Source organism: Ursus maritimus (assembly GCF_017311325.1).
Source record: "Ursus maritimus isolate PB19 chromosome X unlocalized genomic scaffold, ASM1731132v1 scaffold_X1, whole genome shotgun sequence".
NCBI classification, from domain to species: domain Eukaryota; kingdom Metazoa; phylum Chordata; class Mammalia; order Carnivora; family Ursidae; genus Ursus; species Ursus maritimus.
The window spans coordinates 70185186-70203415 of NW_024423319.1; the positions used below are offsets into that span (position 1 = coordinate 70185186).

The following is an 18230-nucleotide window of genomic DNA, read 5'->3' on the forward strand; positions in this document are numbered from 1 at the left end:
GGGGAGGGAGCCACCGTGTTCGGGCGCCGGGAAGCAGTAGCCACCTGCATGGGGGAGCGGGCGGACTCGCAGATGGCACCTGCAAGACAGTAGACTGAGACTGTGAGCCTGGAGCACAGGTCACCAGACTTCTCACGGAACTCCGGAACTCCGGTGTGCTCAATGGGAACAGACCGAAGACCCGGGACCCGGGAGCGCGTGGGGGGAGGGGGTGGTGGCTGGCGGTGTTAGAAACACAAAGGACAGAGACACGACGGCACTTGTAGTGAGGGCTGGGACGCCGGGTGTGGGGCGCACATCCCGGGACGCTGCAGGGTTGAGCAGCACCAACAGTAACAGAGTTAAAGTGGCCAGAACATTAGTAGAGAACGGGCCGCAATCCTTCTGTTCCGTGACAGAGGCTGAAATTTGGCCGCTGCTGCTCTGACTCTCAGAAGAGGCACAGCAAACCGCCAGGGAAAGCCGCCAGAGAACAAAAGCCTGGAAATACCGGCTCAGAGAGTGCCCATCCCCATCCTCCCTCGCAGGGGACACGGAGACTCTACCCAAACAGGGTTGCCTGAGTATTGGCGCGGCAGGCCCCTCCCCCAGAACACAGAAGGCAGGCTGAAAAATCAAGAAGCCCACAACCCGGGCGCCTGGGTGGCGCAGTCATTGAGCGCCTGCCTTCGGCTTAGGGCGTGATCCCGGCGTTCCGGAAAGGAGTCCCTCATCGGGCTCCTCCGCTGGGAGCCTGCTTCTTCCTCTCCCACTCCCCTGCTTCTGTTCCCTCTCTCGCTGGTTGGCTGCCACATAAATAAATAAATAAAATCTTTAAAGAAGAAGCCCACATCCCTAAGATCCCTATAAAACAAGGGGCACGGCCTGGGACCCAGTCAATAATTTGGGCTCTGGAAACCCCGCAACCTCTCTTCATCAGAATGACAAGAAGGAGAAGCCCCCCCCAGCAAAGAAAAGACAGTGATTCTGTGGCCTCTGCCACAGAAATAATGGATATGGATGTAACCAAATTATCAGAAATGGAATTCAGAGTAACGATGGTCAAAATGATGAGTAGAATTGAAAAAACTATTAACGAAAAGGTTACTGAGAATATAGAATCCCTAAGGACAGAAATGAGAGCGAATCTGACAGAAATTAAAAATTCTATGAGCCAAATGCAGGCAAAACTAGAGGCTCTGACGGCCAGGGTCGCAGAAGCAGAGGAACGGGTTAGTGAATTGGAGGATGGGTTAATAGAGGAAAAAATGAAAATAGAAGATGGTCTTAAAAAAATCCACGCCCACGAATGTAGGTTACGGGAGATTACTGACTCAATGAAACGATCCAATGTTAGAATCATCGGCATCCCCGAGGGGGTGGAGAAAAACAGAGGTCTAGAAGAGATATTTGAACAAATTGTAGCTGAAAACTTCCCTAATCTAGCAAGGGAAACAAACATTCGTGTCCAAGAGGCAGAGAGGACCCCTCCCAAGCTCAACCACGACAAACCTACGCCACGTCACGTCATAGTGCAATTCGCAAATATTAGATGCAAGGATACAGTATTGAAAGCGGCCAGGGCAAAGAAATTTCTCACGTACCAAGGCAAAAGCATCAGAATTACGTCAGACCTGTCTACACAGACCTGGAATGAGAGAAAGGGTTGGGGGAGCATATTTAAAGCTCTTTCAGAGAAAAACATGCAGCCAAGGATCCTTTATCCAGCAAGGCTGTCATTCAGAATTGATGGAGAAATAAAGACATTTCAGAATCGCCAGTCACTAACCAATTTTGTAACCACGAAACCAGCCCTACAGGAGATATTACGGGGGGTTCTATAAAAGTAAAAAGGCCCCAAGAGTGATACAGAACAGAAAGTCACAGCCAATACAAACAAAGACTTTACTGGCAACATGGCAACATTAAAATCATATCTCTCAGTAATCAGTCTTAATGTAAATGGTTTGAACCATCCCATAAAACGCCACAGGGTTGCAGATTGGATAAAAAGAAATGACCCATCCATTTGCTGTCTACAAGAGACTCATTTCGAACCCAAAGATGCATTCAGACTGAGAGTAAGGGGATGGAGTACCATCTTTCACGCAAATGGACCTCAAAAGAAAGCTGGGGTAGCAATTCTCATATCAGATAAATTGGATTTTAAACTACAGACTATAGTTAGAGATGCAGAAGGGCACTATATTATTCTTAAGGGAAGTATTCAACAAGTGGATATGACAATTATAAATATATATGCCCCCAACAGGGGAGCAGCAAGATACACAAGCCAACTCTTAACCAGAATAAAGAGACATATAAATAAAAATACATTAATAGTAGGGGACCTCAACACTCCACTCTCAGAAATAGACAGAACACCCTGGCAAAAACTAAGCAAAGAATCAAAGGCTTTGAATGCCATACTCGACGAGTTGGACCTCATAGATATATATAGAACACTACACCCCAGAACCAAAGAATACTCATTCTATTCTAATGCCCATGGAACATTCTCAAGAATAGACCATGTTCTGGGACACAAAACAGGTCTCAACCGATACCAAAAGATTGAAATTATCCCCTGCATATTCTCAGACCACAACGCTCTGAAATTGGAACTCAACCACAAGGAAAAATTTGGAAGAAACTCAAACACTTGGAGACTAAGAACCATCCTGCTCAGGAATGACTCGATAAACCAGGAAATCAAAAATCAAATTAAACAATTTATGGAGACCAATGAGAATGAAAATACAACAGTCCAAAACCTATGGGATACTGCAAAGGCAGTCCTAAGGGGGAAATACATAGCCATCCAAGCCTCACTCAAAAGAATAGAAAAATCTAAAATGCAGTTTTTATATTCTCACCTCAAGAAGCTGGAACAGCAACAGAGGGACAGGCCTAATCCACGCACGAGGAAGCAGTTGACCAAAATTAGAGCTGAAATCAATCAAGCAGAAACCAGAAGTACAGTAGAGCAGATCAACAGGACTAGAAGCTGGTTCTTTGAGAGAATCAATAAAATTGACAGACCACTGGCAAGACTTATCCAAAAGAAAAGAGAAAGGACCCAGATTATTAAAATTATGAATGAAAAAGGAGAGGTCACGACGAACACCATTGAAATTGGAAGGATTATTAGAAATTTTTATCAACAGCTATATGCCAATAAACTAAGCAATCTGGAAGAGATGGAATCCTTCCTGGAAACCTATAAACTACCAAGATTGAAACCGGAAGAAATTGATTCCTTAAACAGGCCAATTAATTATGAAGAAATTGAGTCAGTGATAAACAACCTTCCAAATAACAAAACTCCAGGCCCGGACGGTTTTCCTGGGGAATTCTACCAAACATTCAAAGAAGAAATAATACCTATTCTCCTAAAGCTATTTCAAAAAATAGAAACAGAAGGAAAGCTACCAAACTCATTCTATGAGGCCAATATTACCTTGATCCCCAAACCAGGCAAAGACCCCCTCAAAAAGGAGAATTACAGACCGATTTCCCTAATGAATATGGACGCCAAAATCCTCAACAAGATACTTGCTAATAGAATCCAACAGTACATTAAAAGGATTATCCATCACGATCAAGTGGGATTCATACCTGGGATGCAAGCGTGGTTCAATATTCGCAAATCAATCAGCGTGATACATCATATCAACAAGAAAAGACTCAGGAACCATATGATCCTCTCAATCGATGCCGAAAAAGCATTTGACAAAATACAGCATCCTTTCCTGATTAAAACCCTTCAGAGTGTAGGAATAGAAGGTACATTTCTCAATCTCATAAAAGCCATCTATGAAAAGCCTACTGCAAATATTATTCTCAATGGGGAAAAGCTGGAAGCCTTTCCCTTAAGATCAGGAACTCGACAAGGATGCCCACTCTCGCCACTATTATTCAACATAGTACTAGAAGTCCTTGCAACAGCAATCAGACGACAAAAAGGGATCAAAGGTATTCAAATTGGCAAAGAAGAAGTCAAAATGTCTCTCTTTGCAGATGACATGATACTCTATATGGAAAACCCAAAAGAAGCCACTCCCAAACTATTAGAAGTTATAGAGCAATTCAGTAACGTGGCGGGATACAAAATCAATGCTCAGAAATCAGTTGCATTTCTATACACGAATAACGAGACCGAAGAAAGAGAAATTAGGGAATCCATCCCATTTACAATAGCACCAAAAACCATACGTTACCTTGGAATTAACTTAACCAGAGACGTAAAGGACCTATATTCTAGAAACTATAAATCACTCTTGAAAGACATTGAGGAAGACATAAAAAGATGGAAAGATATTCCATGCTCATGGATCGGAAGAATTAACATAGTTAAAATGTCCATGCTACCCAGAGCAATCTACACTTTCAATGCTATCCCGATCAAAATACCGAGGACATTTTTCAAAGAACTGGAACAAATAGTCCTTAAATTTGTATGGAAACAGAAAAGGCCCCGAATCTCCAAGGAACTGTTGAAAAGGAAAAACAAAGCTGGGGGGATCACAATGCCGGATTTCGAGCTGTACTACAAAGCTGTGATCACAAAGACAGCATGGTACTGGCACAAAAACAGACACATAGACCAATGGAACAGAATAGAGAGCCCAGAAATGGACCCTCGGCTCTTTGGGCAACTAATATTTGATAAAGCAGGAAAAAACATCCGGTGGGAAAAAGACAGTCTCTTCAATAAATGGTGCTGGGAAAATTGGACAGCTACATGCAAAAGAATGAAACTTGACCACTCTCTCACACCATACACAAAAATAAACTCCAAATGGATGAAAGACCTCGATGTGAGACAGGAATCCATCAAAATCCTAGAGGAGAACATAGGCAGCAACCTCTACAACATCGGCCAAAGCAACCTTTTTCATGACACATCTCCAAAGGCAAGAGAAACAAAAGATAAAATGAACTTGTGGGACTTCATCAAGATAAAAAGCTTCTGCACAGCCAAGGAAACAGTCAAAAAAACTAAGAGGCAGCCCACAGAATGGGAGAAGATATTTGCAAATGACACTACAGATAAAAGACTGGTATCCAAGATCTACAAAGAACTTCTCAAACTCAATACACGAGAAACAAATAAACAAATCAAAAAATGGGCAGAAGATATGAACAGACACTTTTCCAGTGAAGACATACAAATGGCTAACAGACACATGAATATATGTTCAAAATCATTAGCCATCAGGGAAATTCAAATCAAAAGCACACTGAGATACCACCTTACGCCAGTTAGAATGGCAAAAATTGACAAGGCAAGAAACAACAATTGTTGGAGAGGATGTGGAGAAAGGGGATCCCTCCTACATTGTTGGTGGGAATGCAAGTTGGTATAGCCACTCTGGAAAACACTGTGGAGGTCCCTTAAAAAGTTAAAAATTGAGCTACCCCATGACCCAGCCATTGCACTACTGGGTATTTACTCCAAAGATACAGACGTAGTGAAGAGAAGGGCCATATGCACCCTAATGTTCATAGAAGCATTGTCCACAATAGCTAAATCATGAAAGGAGCTGAGATGTCCTTCAACAGATGACTGGATTAAGAAGTTGTGGTCCATATATACAATGGAATATTACTCAGCTATCAGAAAGAACGAGTTCTCAACATTTGCTGCAACATGGACGGCACTGGAGGAGATAATGCTAAGTGAAATAAGTCAAGCAAAGAAAGACAACTATCATATGATTTCTCTCATCTATGGAGCATAGGATCTAGGAAGATCGGTAGGGGAAGAAAGGGATGGGGAAAGGGGGGGTAATCAGAATGGGGAATGAAGCATGAGAGACTATGGACTCTGAGAAACAAACTGAGGGCTTCAGAGGGGAGGGGGGTGGGGGAATGGGATAGACTGGTGATGGGTAGTAAGGAGGGTACGTATTGCATGGTGCACTGGGTGTTATACGCAACTAATGAATCATTGAACTTTACATCGGAAACCGGGGATGTACTGTATGGTTACTAACATAATATAATAAAAAAACATTAAAAAAATGTATGATTACTGCATTTTTGTGAGTGTGATGATAGCTTTATTTTGAAAAATAGACACATGTAAAATGCACTGCAATTTTTCTTAGCTTGTTGTCTCATTTCTGTACTTTTTAATATACCAGGAGAAGCCTCGAGAGTGACCTGCCCATGACTGTCAGGAACGCTAGTAGCGAACTCACACCAGAACCCAGATTTGCTGACCTGTAGTCAGAGTGCTTTCTGTTGCACCATACTGCTTCATAAGAGCCAGTTGCTGGCCTTTTACAAGTCAGGTAAATTCATCTTTATCCACAACATTGAACCCTCTGGCCAAAAAGCACCACCCATGCCACTTAAACCCACCATCTTGGAGCTCATCACCAGGCCTACTCTCTATAATACTGTCTTTCCTGCCTGTCATACCTAAGCAAAAAGTTGGCCACAATCTTAACCCCTATTTCTTGAGAATCTCCTATGTGCTATGCACTTTTTCTGTGTTCATTCAAATCCACAGAACAGTCCTGCATGGGGGACAATACGATTCTCATTTTACAGATTGCCAAACAGGCTAAGAGAGGTTTATCTAAGATTATACAGCTAAGTAAGTGGTACAGCTGGGATTTAAAACCAAGTTTATCTGACTGCAAAGCCTGTGTTCAGCCTACTTTACCTGATATTACCCTTCAAGTGAGATGCATGATGACTTTGGGAGGATATATACAAGGGCCAAGGCAAAATCACCTTCTTCATAGAGTACTCAGCCTGTCCAGGATGAAAGAGTTGGTGGCTGGGACTGAAGGAGTTGACAAACAGTTTCTCTGCAGTGCTACCCTGTGGGCCAGTCCTCTAATAGAAACTCTTCCTGATGGAGAAAGGGGAACCCTCTTACACTGTTGGTGGGAATACAAGTTGAACATACAGCTACTTTGGAAAACAGTATGGAGGTTCCTCAAAAAGTTAAAAATAGAGCTACCCTATGACTCAGCAATTGCACTACTGGGTATTCACCCCAAAGACACAGATGCAGTGAAAAGAAGGGGGCACATGCATCCCAATGTTCATAGCAGCAATGTCCACAATAGCCAAACTGTGGAAGGAGCCAAGATGCCCTTCAACAGACAAATGGATAAAGAAGATGTGGTCCATATATACAATGGAATATTACTCAGCCATCAGAAAGGATGAATACTCAGCATTTGCATCAACATGGATGGAACTGGGGGGGATTATGCTAAGTGAAATAAGTCAAGCAGAGAAAGACAATTATCATATGGTTTCACTCATTTGTGGAACATAGGGAATAGCATGGGGGACCATAGAGGAAGGGAGGGGAAAATGAAGGGGGGGGATCTGACGGGGAGACGAGCCATGAGAGACTATGGACTCTGAGAAACTAACTGAGGGTTTCAGAGGGGAAGGGGTTGGGGGGATGGGTTAGCCCAGTGATGGGTATTAAGGAGGGTATGTATTGCTATGAGCACTGAGTGTTACATGCAAACAATGAATCATGGAACACTACATCAAAAACTAATGAAGTATGGTAACTAACATAACATAATAAAAAAACAAAACAAAACAAAACAAAAAACTCTTCCTGAAAACCCAGAAGTTACTTACTTGACCAAGTGTCTTATAAGAAGTTCCAGCATCTCTCGGTTCTTTTCGGGTAGCTTATATACCAGGGAGTGAATAGCTCCCAGCCGGTAATCCAGGTTGTCAGACTCTGAGAGAGAACAGAGAGAGATAGTTTTGCTTTTTGAGCAACTGGATCAAGCAAACTCTCATACACATCCACACACAACCAGAAACACAGAGAGATGAAAAGAGAGAGATAAACAGGCACAGAGAAACAATGGCAAAGAGAGATCAAGAAAAAAAGACACTGAAACAGGGAGAGGGAGAGAGAGAGAAAGACAAAGAGATCAATAGAGAGATAAAAGACAAAGAGAGAGATAAAAACAAAGAAATAGGCCTAGAAAAGTTTTTTTTTTTTTTAAGGAAGAGAGAGTAGAAAGATGAGAACATAAGACCGTCTCTGAGGAAGTCAGAGTTCTAGGTACAGCAGGTTGTTTCTAAAGTTCCATATGTAAACTTCCACTGGAAACCCTTGCCTACCCATCTTTTTGTGGTGCTGGGAGGTATACTGTTACCTCTGGGTTTATGTGAAAATCACCGAGACAGCTCAGACTAAAGATCAAAGGTCCCTTGCCTCAACAAAAATTCATTATGAGGTCAAGTCTTCTCAATCTTTTTCCTGCACACTACAGAGAGCACAAAGCGGAGAAGGGTCACGTAGAGATAGGGAGGAATACTCACTCATACAGTGGCCTCAGCCAAAACTTTCAATACTTCTTCAGCCGCCAAGTTTTGGGGTGATTCTGTATGCCTTATTTCCCATGCAACACTCCACTTTCACCCTCTGTTTTATCATCTAGAAAATGTGATTCTAGCACTAACAGATCAGGGGTAATAATTCATAGCATAAATGAAAAGCATTTGAAAAGGCAAAGTTATGAAGAAAAAACTAAAACAGCAACTATAATGGAACCATTTTGCTGTCCCCTAGTTATGTGAGCCAATGCTCTCCCCCTAACGGAAGAGGTACATTCAGTCAATAAAGCCCTCACACCTGTCACATCCCTCATGTTAGCCAGTTTTCTCCAACCTACTCAACTTACACTGATTTATGAAAAATAATATAATACTTGAGTTAGACAGCAAGCAAGAATACTCTCATTTGGCAGGGGACAAAAATCTATGGATATGTTTTGTTTTTTCCCCTCACTTCCTCTCAAGCAGTTTTCTAGGTTTATTGCTATGAACATTATTAAGAAGCCAAGACAACACAATTAACTAGTAACATAAATACTTACTGGCAGCAGAGACCAGCTCTTTGTGAAGTCTATAGGTCATGACAGGTTCAGAAAGATTCCTGAAATCAATGAAGACTGTCAGTTCCTTTGGGGAGGGAATAGCCAGGCCTTGGATTTTCAGTTCTGCGGGCAGCAAGGCTTAAGCTTCCAATCCCTATAGCTTAGTGTGACTACATACATATCTCTCTTCACCTGAAACTTTGTCAGAGGAATGCTACTTACTAGTAATTCAACAGAAGACCTGCAAAAGTATAAGCCAATTAGTCCTGCAGGGTCTCTAATTAGTTCCCAAAAGTGAAAGGAGTCACAAACCAGTCCTAAAAAATTCCAAAGTGGACCCACCCTGAATGCTGCCAGTAAGTCCTTGCAGTTTGATAGTTTTAGTTTTCAAAGTGCTTTCGTATCTGTCCTCCCATCTGATCTTTCCAATGATCCTGTGAGATGGAGCAGTTATTCAAATCCCAGTTTAATGGAGGAGAAAATTGAGGCCCAATAAACTTCTTTATTTAGTAAAAAAATATTGGCTGAGCACCTACAGGTTCCTGACACTGTGCCAGATATTGGGGATCTAAAGATGAGTAAGACAGACCCCAAATCTCCAAGGAGCTAATAGTCTAGTTGAGAAGAGTACCATATACAAAATTTGAAATGTAAAAGGACCAGTGTGATGATGAAATAAAGATAGGTGGTGGGTAGCTCAGAAAAAAATGATTCACTTATAATAATAATAGTAAATGCTTCACTGTTCTAAGTGATTTGCATATACTTACTAATTTAATCCTCACGACAACCCTGTAAGATAGATATTGTTATTATATCCATTTTATAAATGGGGAAACTGAAGTTCAGAAAAGTTAAATAATTCATCCAAGACAGTGCACAGCCAGTAAGTGGCAGAACTAGGCATTCTGTCTTGAGTCTATGCTCTTAATCACTATATTATACTGCCTGCCACTATTATTATTGTAGTAATCCAATTGAGAGATAATAAAGGCCTAAACAATAGTGGCATCAAGGATAGAAACAAATGATGAGGAGAATTATTTAAAAGACATTAAAGACAGAACTTCTTCAATGATTGCATATACTGGTGAGGGAGAAGGTCATCTGGCTTGTGAGACTGGATAGAATAGAAATGGATTCAGAAGGAAGTAGGGATGCTAAGCCAGAGGGACTTTTGGGATAGCCAAAGGGAGATGTCTATTAGGCAAATGGATGGAATGCCCTTCTAGATCTGGGAAGTAAATATGAAAATCATAAACCTAGGAGAGTGGCTAAAACCATGAACATAGGTGAGTGGTTAAAACCACAAGAACGGATACCACTGCTTAAGGAGAGATGGCCAACTCATAGCCAACAGCTACATGAGGCCTTCCATTTATTATTTGCCCAGAATAGTGTATAAAAAAGACATGGTATTGTATTAGTTATCAGAATATAAAAAATTGAGATATTTCACATAAAATCCGTATTTTCTACCTCTATTGACAAATGGAAAGATCTGCCTATATTGGGCCCATATGGTTATTGTGGAAGTAAATATTATTGCTGATTATATATAAACAAAGGGATCACTATGCAAATACAGGTTCAATATGTAATGTTTTAATATGAAAGTAGTCTGCTTCGTTCATTTTCGTGTCCTGGCTCCTGTGGATTTTTGAATTTTCCATCCCTCCATTATAGTAAAAAGAGAGGAGAATCCTGGAAAATATCAGGTAGAAAGTCCATAAAGGGGACTGCTAAAAATGGTCAAAAAAGGTATGAGGAAAGCCAAAGCAAGTGATATAGTAGAATCCAAAAGAGGAGAAAGTTTCAAGGAGGGCTCATTAACAGTTTCAAATGCTACATAGAAATCAAGTAAAGTAAAGACTGACAATTGTACATTGTGTTTAGCACGGAGGGAGTCACTAGTGACCTTGGCAAGAGCAGCTGCAGTAGAGCAGAGGTGTTGGGAGGGACATTGCAATGGGTTAAGGAGCAAACTGGAAGGTTAGGAAGTAGACACCGGGACACGTGGGTGGCTCAGTTGGCTAAGTGTCTTCTTTCAGCTCAGGTCATGATCCCAGGGTCCTGGGATCAAGTCCAGCATTGGGCTCCTTGCACAGTGGGGAGACTGCTTCTCCCTCTGCCTACCTCTCCCCCTGCCTGTGCACATGCTCTCGCTCTCTCTCTGACAAATAAATAAATTTTAAAAACCAAAGGAAAAAAAAAAGAAAAAAGAAGTAGAGACACTGCGTGTAGATCACTTCATATACTGAAATTTGGATAGGAAGGCATGAAATATCTCTCTTATTAGGCAATCTCATCCAAGCTCCTGCCTCCTAATTATCATATATATTATCAATGATTCACAAATTTGTAGCTCAAGCTCAGAATTCTTCTCTGCGTTCATTCCCATATATCCAATTGCTCACTTAATATTTCTTCAGACATCCATATTTGACATATCTAAAGCCCAACTTGTCATCTCCCCTACATCTAGTCTTTTCTTGTGTTTCTCAAAGCAGTAAATATATGGCCACCATTTGGTTGTATAGGCCATAAACACGGAAGTCATTCTTTTATCTCCATCTCTCCCATTCTCATATCTAAATTAACTCCCTAAATTTCTTAAGTATGCTTATTTCTACCAATCTACACTGCTACTCCCTAGTTCAAGCAGAAGCATCATCTCTTTCAAGGACCACAGCAATAGCCTACTAATTGGTTTCTATCTCTACCTATTTTGATTCCCTCTAATCTGATCTCTCTATTTTTCTTTCAAAATGCAAATCTCATCACGTAACCTACTTCAAATCTCTCAGTTTATTCCCATTCCTTTTAAAATAAATCCAGACCCCAATTCTTAAAATGTCCCATATGACCTTGCATGATCTAGCTCCTAATATCTCTCCCTCCCTCTCTATACTATAATACTCCTCCTATCCTGGTACACATCGTTTCTTGAAGGGGTCATTCTCTCTTGTGCTTCAGGGCCTTTTCGTATTCAGTTTTCTCTGTCGGGAACTGCTCCCTCTCAGCTAATTCTAAGTTATAATTCAAACCTCAGTTCAAAAAACAACCAGAATAAACCAAGTCTTCCTGTTATATGCCTTCACAACACCTTGCACCCTTTCTTCAGAGCACTTACTATGGTTTGTTATATTTGTATGATTATTCGATTTTTTTCTGCCTTCCTAGATAGACTATAACCTTTTTAAATATAGAGACCACGTCTATTCACAATTGTATGCCTAATGCCTAGTACCATGCAAGGCATAGACTAGATACTCAGGAAATGTTTATTGAATGATTTAGTAAATGGTAGAATGAATTTATTCATTTATGAAAAAAGACACAAGGTCAAAAAGATGTGCTTTACAAGAGCATATTTATATGCTGAGAGGAAAGAGCCAGTGAATAAGAGAGATTAAAGATACAGAGAGAGAAAGGATACTTTTTAGGTTACTTTTCTGGAAATGTTGGAGATAAGAGGTGAGTTGGGTACGTATAACACAGATGAAGAGTCCCTCTGAAAATACTAACGTATCTGAGAAACCTAAAGGGTGTTAACTGGCTAGTGCATATTAAAGGCTCATACATTAAGTTTTGAGGACAAATCTCTTATTGGAGGTATTGCTCATTAAGTCTTTTAGGCTTGATCTTCCCATCTTTCAAAAGGGCCACACTGCTTATTATGGGATGAATTGGGAAAAATGTAATGTGCGGAGGTACTTAACCTATACAAATCTTTGAAAAAAGTTGACACTTTTGAAAAAGCTAGAGACATAGAATCATTTACTCTCGTTATTATCACCAGTCTTCTAAAAGTATGCATAGTAGATTGCTCTTTGTCTTCACTAAAATTACCCAAGCAACTCCAAGAAGGCCATAGCACCTGAGGATGGGAAACAGGAAGAAAATGGCTCTAATACCAGTGACGTATATGTCAGAGATACTTAGGTTCAAATAATATGAGCTATGAGCACGGATATTACTTAATGGGAAAGGGGGTCCCTTTCAATTTCCTCATCTGTAAAATTAGTATGATACCACCTACCTTACAGGATTATTGTAAAAAACATGATATTGTCAATGTAAGCAGCTAGAACACTGCTTACTTAGTACAGAATAAACCATCTAACAACAGTATATGTCTTCTTTGGCAGAAGCCAGAGAAATACTCCTGGAAAGAGCATTCATGTTTATATAAAGTTCTAAGATGTTACTATAGCAGAAGGTCATTTAACAGCAATATCTGGGACCCAATTTATTTTGGATTAATGATATTCAAGCATCCTAAATGCCAAAAGAGTACAATAATTGAAAAAAAAAGACATTTAGTAAATAATGTATGGTACATACTATTGGAGATAAAGAATAGTAAGAAATGAATGAGTTTAAAAAGTATATGTCCCCCTCAAAAAAGTATATGTCCCAAATTTTTTCACATAATATAAATTTATGCCAATGAACCAAATAATATATTCATCACCACTGTGCATCACCAAATTTTGCTAATAAGGTAAATTTTGTTTTCCTATTGCTCTCAATTCACTCAGTTCTAACATTTGTATGACTGTATTTTCTTGTTCTTTTTAATTTCTATTATATGGATGAAAGCATGAAATATTACACATAACACACAAACACAAATATTATGTTTGTGCAAATGCAATTTAATGTTTAAAAATAGTTACTATTCAACAAAACACATTAACAACCTTGAATTGTCCTAAGTCCTGATATTATTCATGAGTACATTGTGACATCGCTCTATCTATGCACAATGGAAAAACTTCCATTACTTTAAGGAAAAGACATTTTTCAATAATAATTCTATTATTTTGATATTTCACTTGCCTAAATTCCTAGATTAAAGGTTTCCTAATATACATTCTTTTTTGATGGAAATTCTTTTCACTCTTTTTTTTCTTTAGCAACCCTATCCAACCTCCTGAAACTGTGACCACATAAGCTCCAATCTCCACCTAGACAAATTTCATCAACTATGAAAAACAGAGTCCCAAATTGTATCAGGCATACCTGAGGTAGAATTTCAAGGAGCTGGTGATTGTCTTAATGTCCCAGTCACTATTATGAAAATCAATGTCTCCTGGGCATTTAGGATCTATTTGAGGAAAAAAAAAAAGAAAAAAAGTTAATGTTCCAAAAGTTCTTACTTTTTACTCCTTTAAAAGAAAAATAAAATGGAGAGCCTAGATGGTACAGTTGGTTAAGCGTCAGACTCTTGGTTTCTACTTGGGTCATGACCTCAAGGTGGTAGGATAGAGACCTGGGTTGGGCTCTGTGCTCAGTGCAGAGTCTGCTTGAGACTCTTTCTCCCTCTCTCTTTGCCCCTCCCCCCACTTTCTCTTTCTTTAAAGTAAATAAAATCTTTAAAGAAGAAAAAGGAAATACATTATATTAAAAGATAGTCACTCTACCCAGTTTTCAGGAGATGAAAACTTTGTACAACAACCATGTCTTTGATGTCTTAAAAAATTCCTTTGCATTCCATTCAGGCATGTAAGAAGCTTGGAAGTCACGTCTTTCATCCACACAAGAAGAAAAGTATAACAAACTGAAAATCAACTCCTTTTAGGTCCATCAGAAAACCGAGGTCATACAACAAACTACTGTCCTCAAAACTGAAGAAAGAGACAGGCAGATACAGAAAATCAAAACTTACTAGAGCAGAAGCCCAGGAGCAGAAAATTCCTTGGGAACCAGTACAGGGTTAAGAAAACCTAATCTGCAATTGATGAATTGCTAGAGGCTCAGTGTGGACAAGTTTGAGAGTCAAAAACTCTAAGGGAGCCTGGTCCTAGGGGGACCGCACACTTTTGTGAATTTTACCTCCAGGAGCTCTATCAGGTTCTCACAGTGAATATCTGAGAAAAATTCCCTCATGTTTCTGGGCTTCTTTTTAATAAAAGGAAGGATAAGAACCATACAATCCTCTTAACAGATGCAGAAGAAGCATTTAACAAAAAGCATCATTTCTTGATAAAAACTCTGCAGTGTAGGGACAGAAGGAACATACCTCAATATCACAAAAACCATATAGGAAAAACCCACAGTGAATATCATTCTTAACGGAGAAAAACTGAGAGCTTTTCCTCTAAAGTCAGGAACACAACAGCGATGTCCACTCTCACCACTGTTGTTCGACATAGTTCTAGAAGTCCTAGCCTCAGCAATCAGACCACAGAAAGAAATAAAAGGAATCCAAATCGGCAAAGAAGTCAAACTCTCACTCTTCACCAGAAATAGCCAGCTGCACTGGTGGCTCCCAGCTATTTCAGACCTGGATCCTGTTATATACATAGGAAAGAGGGATGTGACCTTATAAAAGGGTAGAGACTACTTTAGTAGCTTGAAATAAATCCATCTGTGGCCTATTGGTTCTCCCTAGATTCAAATTACACCAAGATTATTAATAACATTTATAACCCTGAAGCAATAATTCTACTTCAGCAAATCTACCCAAAGTATATATTAGAATAGACTCACCTACAAATATGTCATCACAAAAAAGGAAAAAGAATTAAATACTCAATAATAAGGAACTCATCTGATAAATACTGGTTCTTTTATTTATCATAATATTATGTAGCCATTAAAATATTTACAAAGTATTTTTAACCATATGTGAAGTGCATATGTCAAGGTAATGTTGGCCATGTAAAATCTAAGTCTCCCTACACATCCTCCAGAAAACAACATGGAACCACCAGAAAAACAGGGCTACATAAAGCCATGCCCTCCACATAACAAAAACATAGAGAACACCCAAATTCCAAATCACTCGAAAGTAGAAAGATAAACCCTAAATCCCAGGGAGCCATCATTAATATTCCTTCTTCACAAACATTTGCAGGGAGCAAGCAAAATGCTGGGAAAAGTTCATTCATAAGAATATAAGGAGTCTGGAGGGCTAAGATTAATCTAAAATCAGCACCAGAAAGACAAAGTCTAAACAAAGTATAAAAATACTGAAAAATGGAGTAAATCAGAGCACTTGTGGAAGAGTGTTCTAAGTGATCTTCAAAAAGAAGTCATGAAAATGTATTGCTCCTAGGAAAGGAAAGGGCAAAACATAATGGAAAGACATCAGCCAAAGGGAAGTGAAGCAAAAGAGGAAAATTTAGGAATGGGCAAAGATCTACAAGGCAAATGCAATCAATATCAGACAAAGTAGATTTCACACCGAAAAGCACTAAATGAGACAAAGAACACTTTTTAATGCTAAAAGCCATACTCAACATGAAAATAAAACACCTATGAATATCTGCATATCAAATACCACAGAAGCCAACTTTATAAAGCAAAAATACAGGATGTAAAAGCAGTCACCAATAGGGAACTCCAGGGGAGGTGGAGGAGGAGGACTCTAAATTCACGTCTCCAAAGGATACAACTAGATAACACTCGCACAGAGCAAACAACCCAGAAAAGGACTCAAAGACTGGCAGAATAACTCCATAACTTAGTGTAGAGAAGAGGCCACATTGAAGAGGGTAGGAAGGGCAAGGATTCAGTGGGAACCTAAACCCTATGGGTCAGAATGCTGGAAGGAGGGGGCTGCAGGCTGAGAGAGGAGCAAGGAACAGACTAGCACACTGTGGAGGCTACAGAGGGAAAAGAAATCCCTATAGAATTTGGCTTTGAAAATCAGAGGGACAGAATTTTGCAAGTGCTTATGGACAGTAGGACTTAAAGCCTGGAACTATAAAAATCAGCAGGCTTGGCTCTGAGAAGGCAATAGGAAGCTGAGACCCTATCCTTACAGACAGCACAGCAAACAGCTCAAGGAGACACAGCTTGGAAGCAGCAGTTTGAAAGGGCTTACAAGAGGGAGAATTAGTTACTAATCTCAGAGTTCACTTGAGGGACTTCTCCAGGAACAAAGGAGCTGGCAGGGGACATTTCCCTCCCTGGTTCAAATTCATAAATGCACAGCCACCTGTGAGAGCTAGTGCAGCACCAGCACTCACTACCCAACTTGCTTACACCATAGCACATGTCCCCAGCCAGGTCTCCCTCAATCCCAGTGCTACGGATCCCCTCCCACAGAAGACACATGCAAACCTTGCCAACCCTGGATCTATCAACCTCTCAGAGAGGATGTGCACACCTTGTTAAACCTGCACCCGCTGCCCACCATGCTGTATGGAGCAGCCAGGCCCAGTCTCTGTGGCAGATGTGCATCCCCAGTGGAGGACGACCAGTGTGAACAGTTTGTGGCACTGTGCCCCCATCAGTCCACTCGAGTTCTGTGCAGTGGTCTTGGCCAGTTCTACCCTCCACAGTGGCTGAGCAACCCCTGTGGTGGAAGACAAGTGCCACCTAGTTAAAAGTGCACACTCTGACCACTACTTTCAAGAGCAATAGGTATAGCTGACTTTCCTAAGACACAGAGAGGTAGGCAAAATGAGGAGATTATATCACAAATGAAAGAACAAGGCAAAACCACTTCAAGAGACCAAAGCAAAAAGGATCTAAGTAACATGGCTGATAGTGAATTTGAAATAATGATCATAAAGATACTTGCTCAACTTGAGAAAAGAGTGGAGGACATCAGTGAGATCCTTAATACAGAGATTTAAAAAATCAGAGATGAAGAAGACAATAAATGAAATTAGGAACACAACTGATGGAATAAATAGCAGGCTGGAAGACGCAGAGGAATGAAGACAGAGTAATGGAAAGTAAATAAAGATAAACAAATGAGAGAAAAATAATTATGCAAAATGAGAATACACTTAGGGAAATCAGTGACTCTATCAAGCATAATAGCATTCACATTATAGCCATCCTAGAAGGAGAAGACAGAGAAAAGGGGGCAGGACATTAATTTCAAAACATAATAGCTCAAAACATTCTTAATCTGGGGAAGGAAAAGGATATCCAAATTCAGGACGCACAGAGATCCACCAAGACACACAGTACTCAAAATGGAGAAAGTAGTGATAAAAAAATTAAATCAGCAAGAGAAAAGAAGACAGTTATATAAAAAGGAAACTGCATAAGGCCATGAACAGATTTTCAACAGAATCTTTACAAGCCAGAGGTAAGTGGCATGATATATTCAAACTGTTAAAAGGGAAAAATCTATAGCCAAGAATACCCTATCCAGCAAGGCTATCATTTAAAGTAGAAGGACAGATAAAGAGTTTCTTAGACAAACAAGAACTAAAGGAGTTCTTAACTACTAACCCAGCCCTACAAAAAATATTAAAGGGGACTCTTTGAATGGAAAGGAAAGATGAAAAGTGAGAGTATGAAAAGAAGGAAACACGAAAGCAGTAAAACTAAGTAATTCTGTAAAAAAAAATAAGTAAAGGGATTTACAAAATAAAAGGATGTAGAATATAACAATATATA

At 40.0% G+C, this 18230-nt stretch overlaps 1 protein-coding gene across 1 annotated transcript in view; it reads right to left on the minus strand.

The window, feature by feature from the left end:
* The window catches only part of OPHN1 (oligophrenin 1), a 624918-nt gene that overhangs the window by 119220 nt on the left and 487468 nt on the right, over positions 1-18230 (minus strand). Inside the window, exons 16-18 of the mRNA XM_040630677.1 lie at positions 13887-13971; positions 8859-8917; positions 7603-7708 (exon numbers count right to left, since the gene is read on the minus strand). Coding sequence (XP_040486611.1) covers positions 7603-7708; positions 8859-8917; positions 13887-13971 — 250 coding nt within the window. The remainder of the gene's footprint in view (positions 1-7602; positions 7709-8858; positions 8918-13886; positions 13972-18230) is intronic.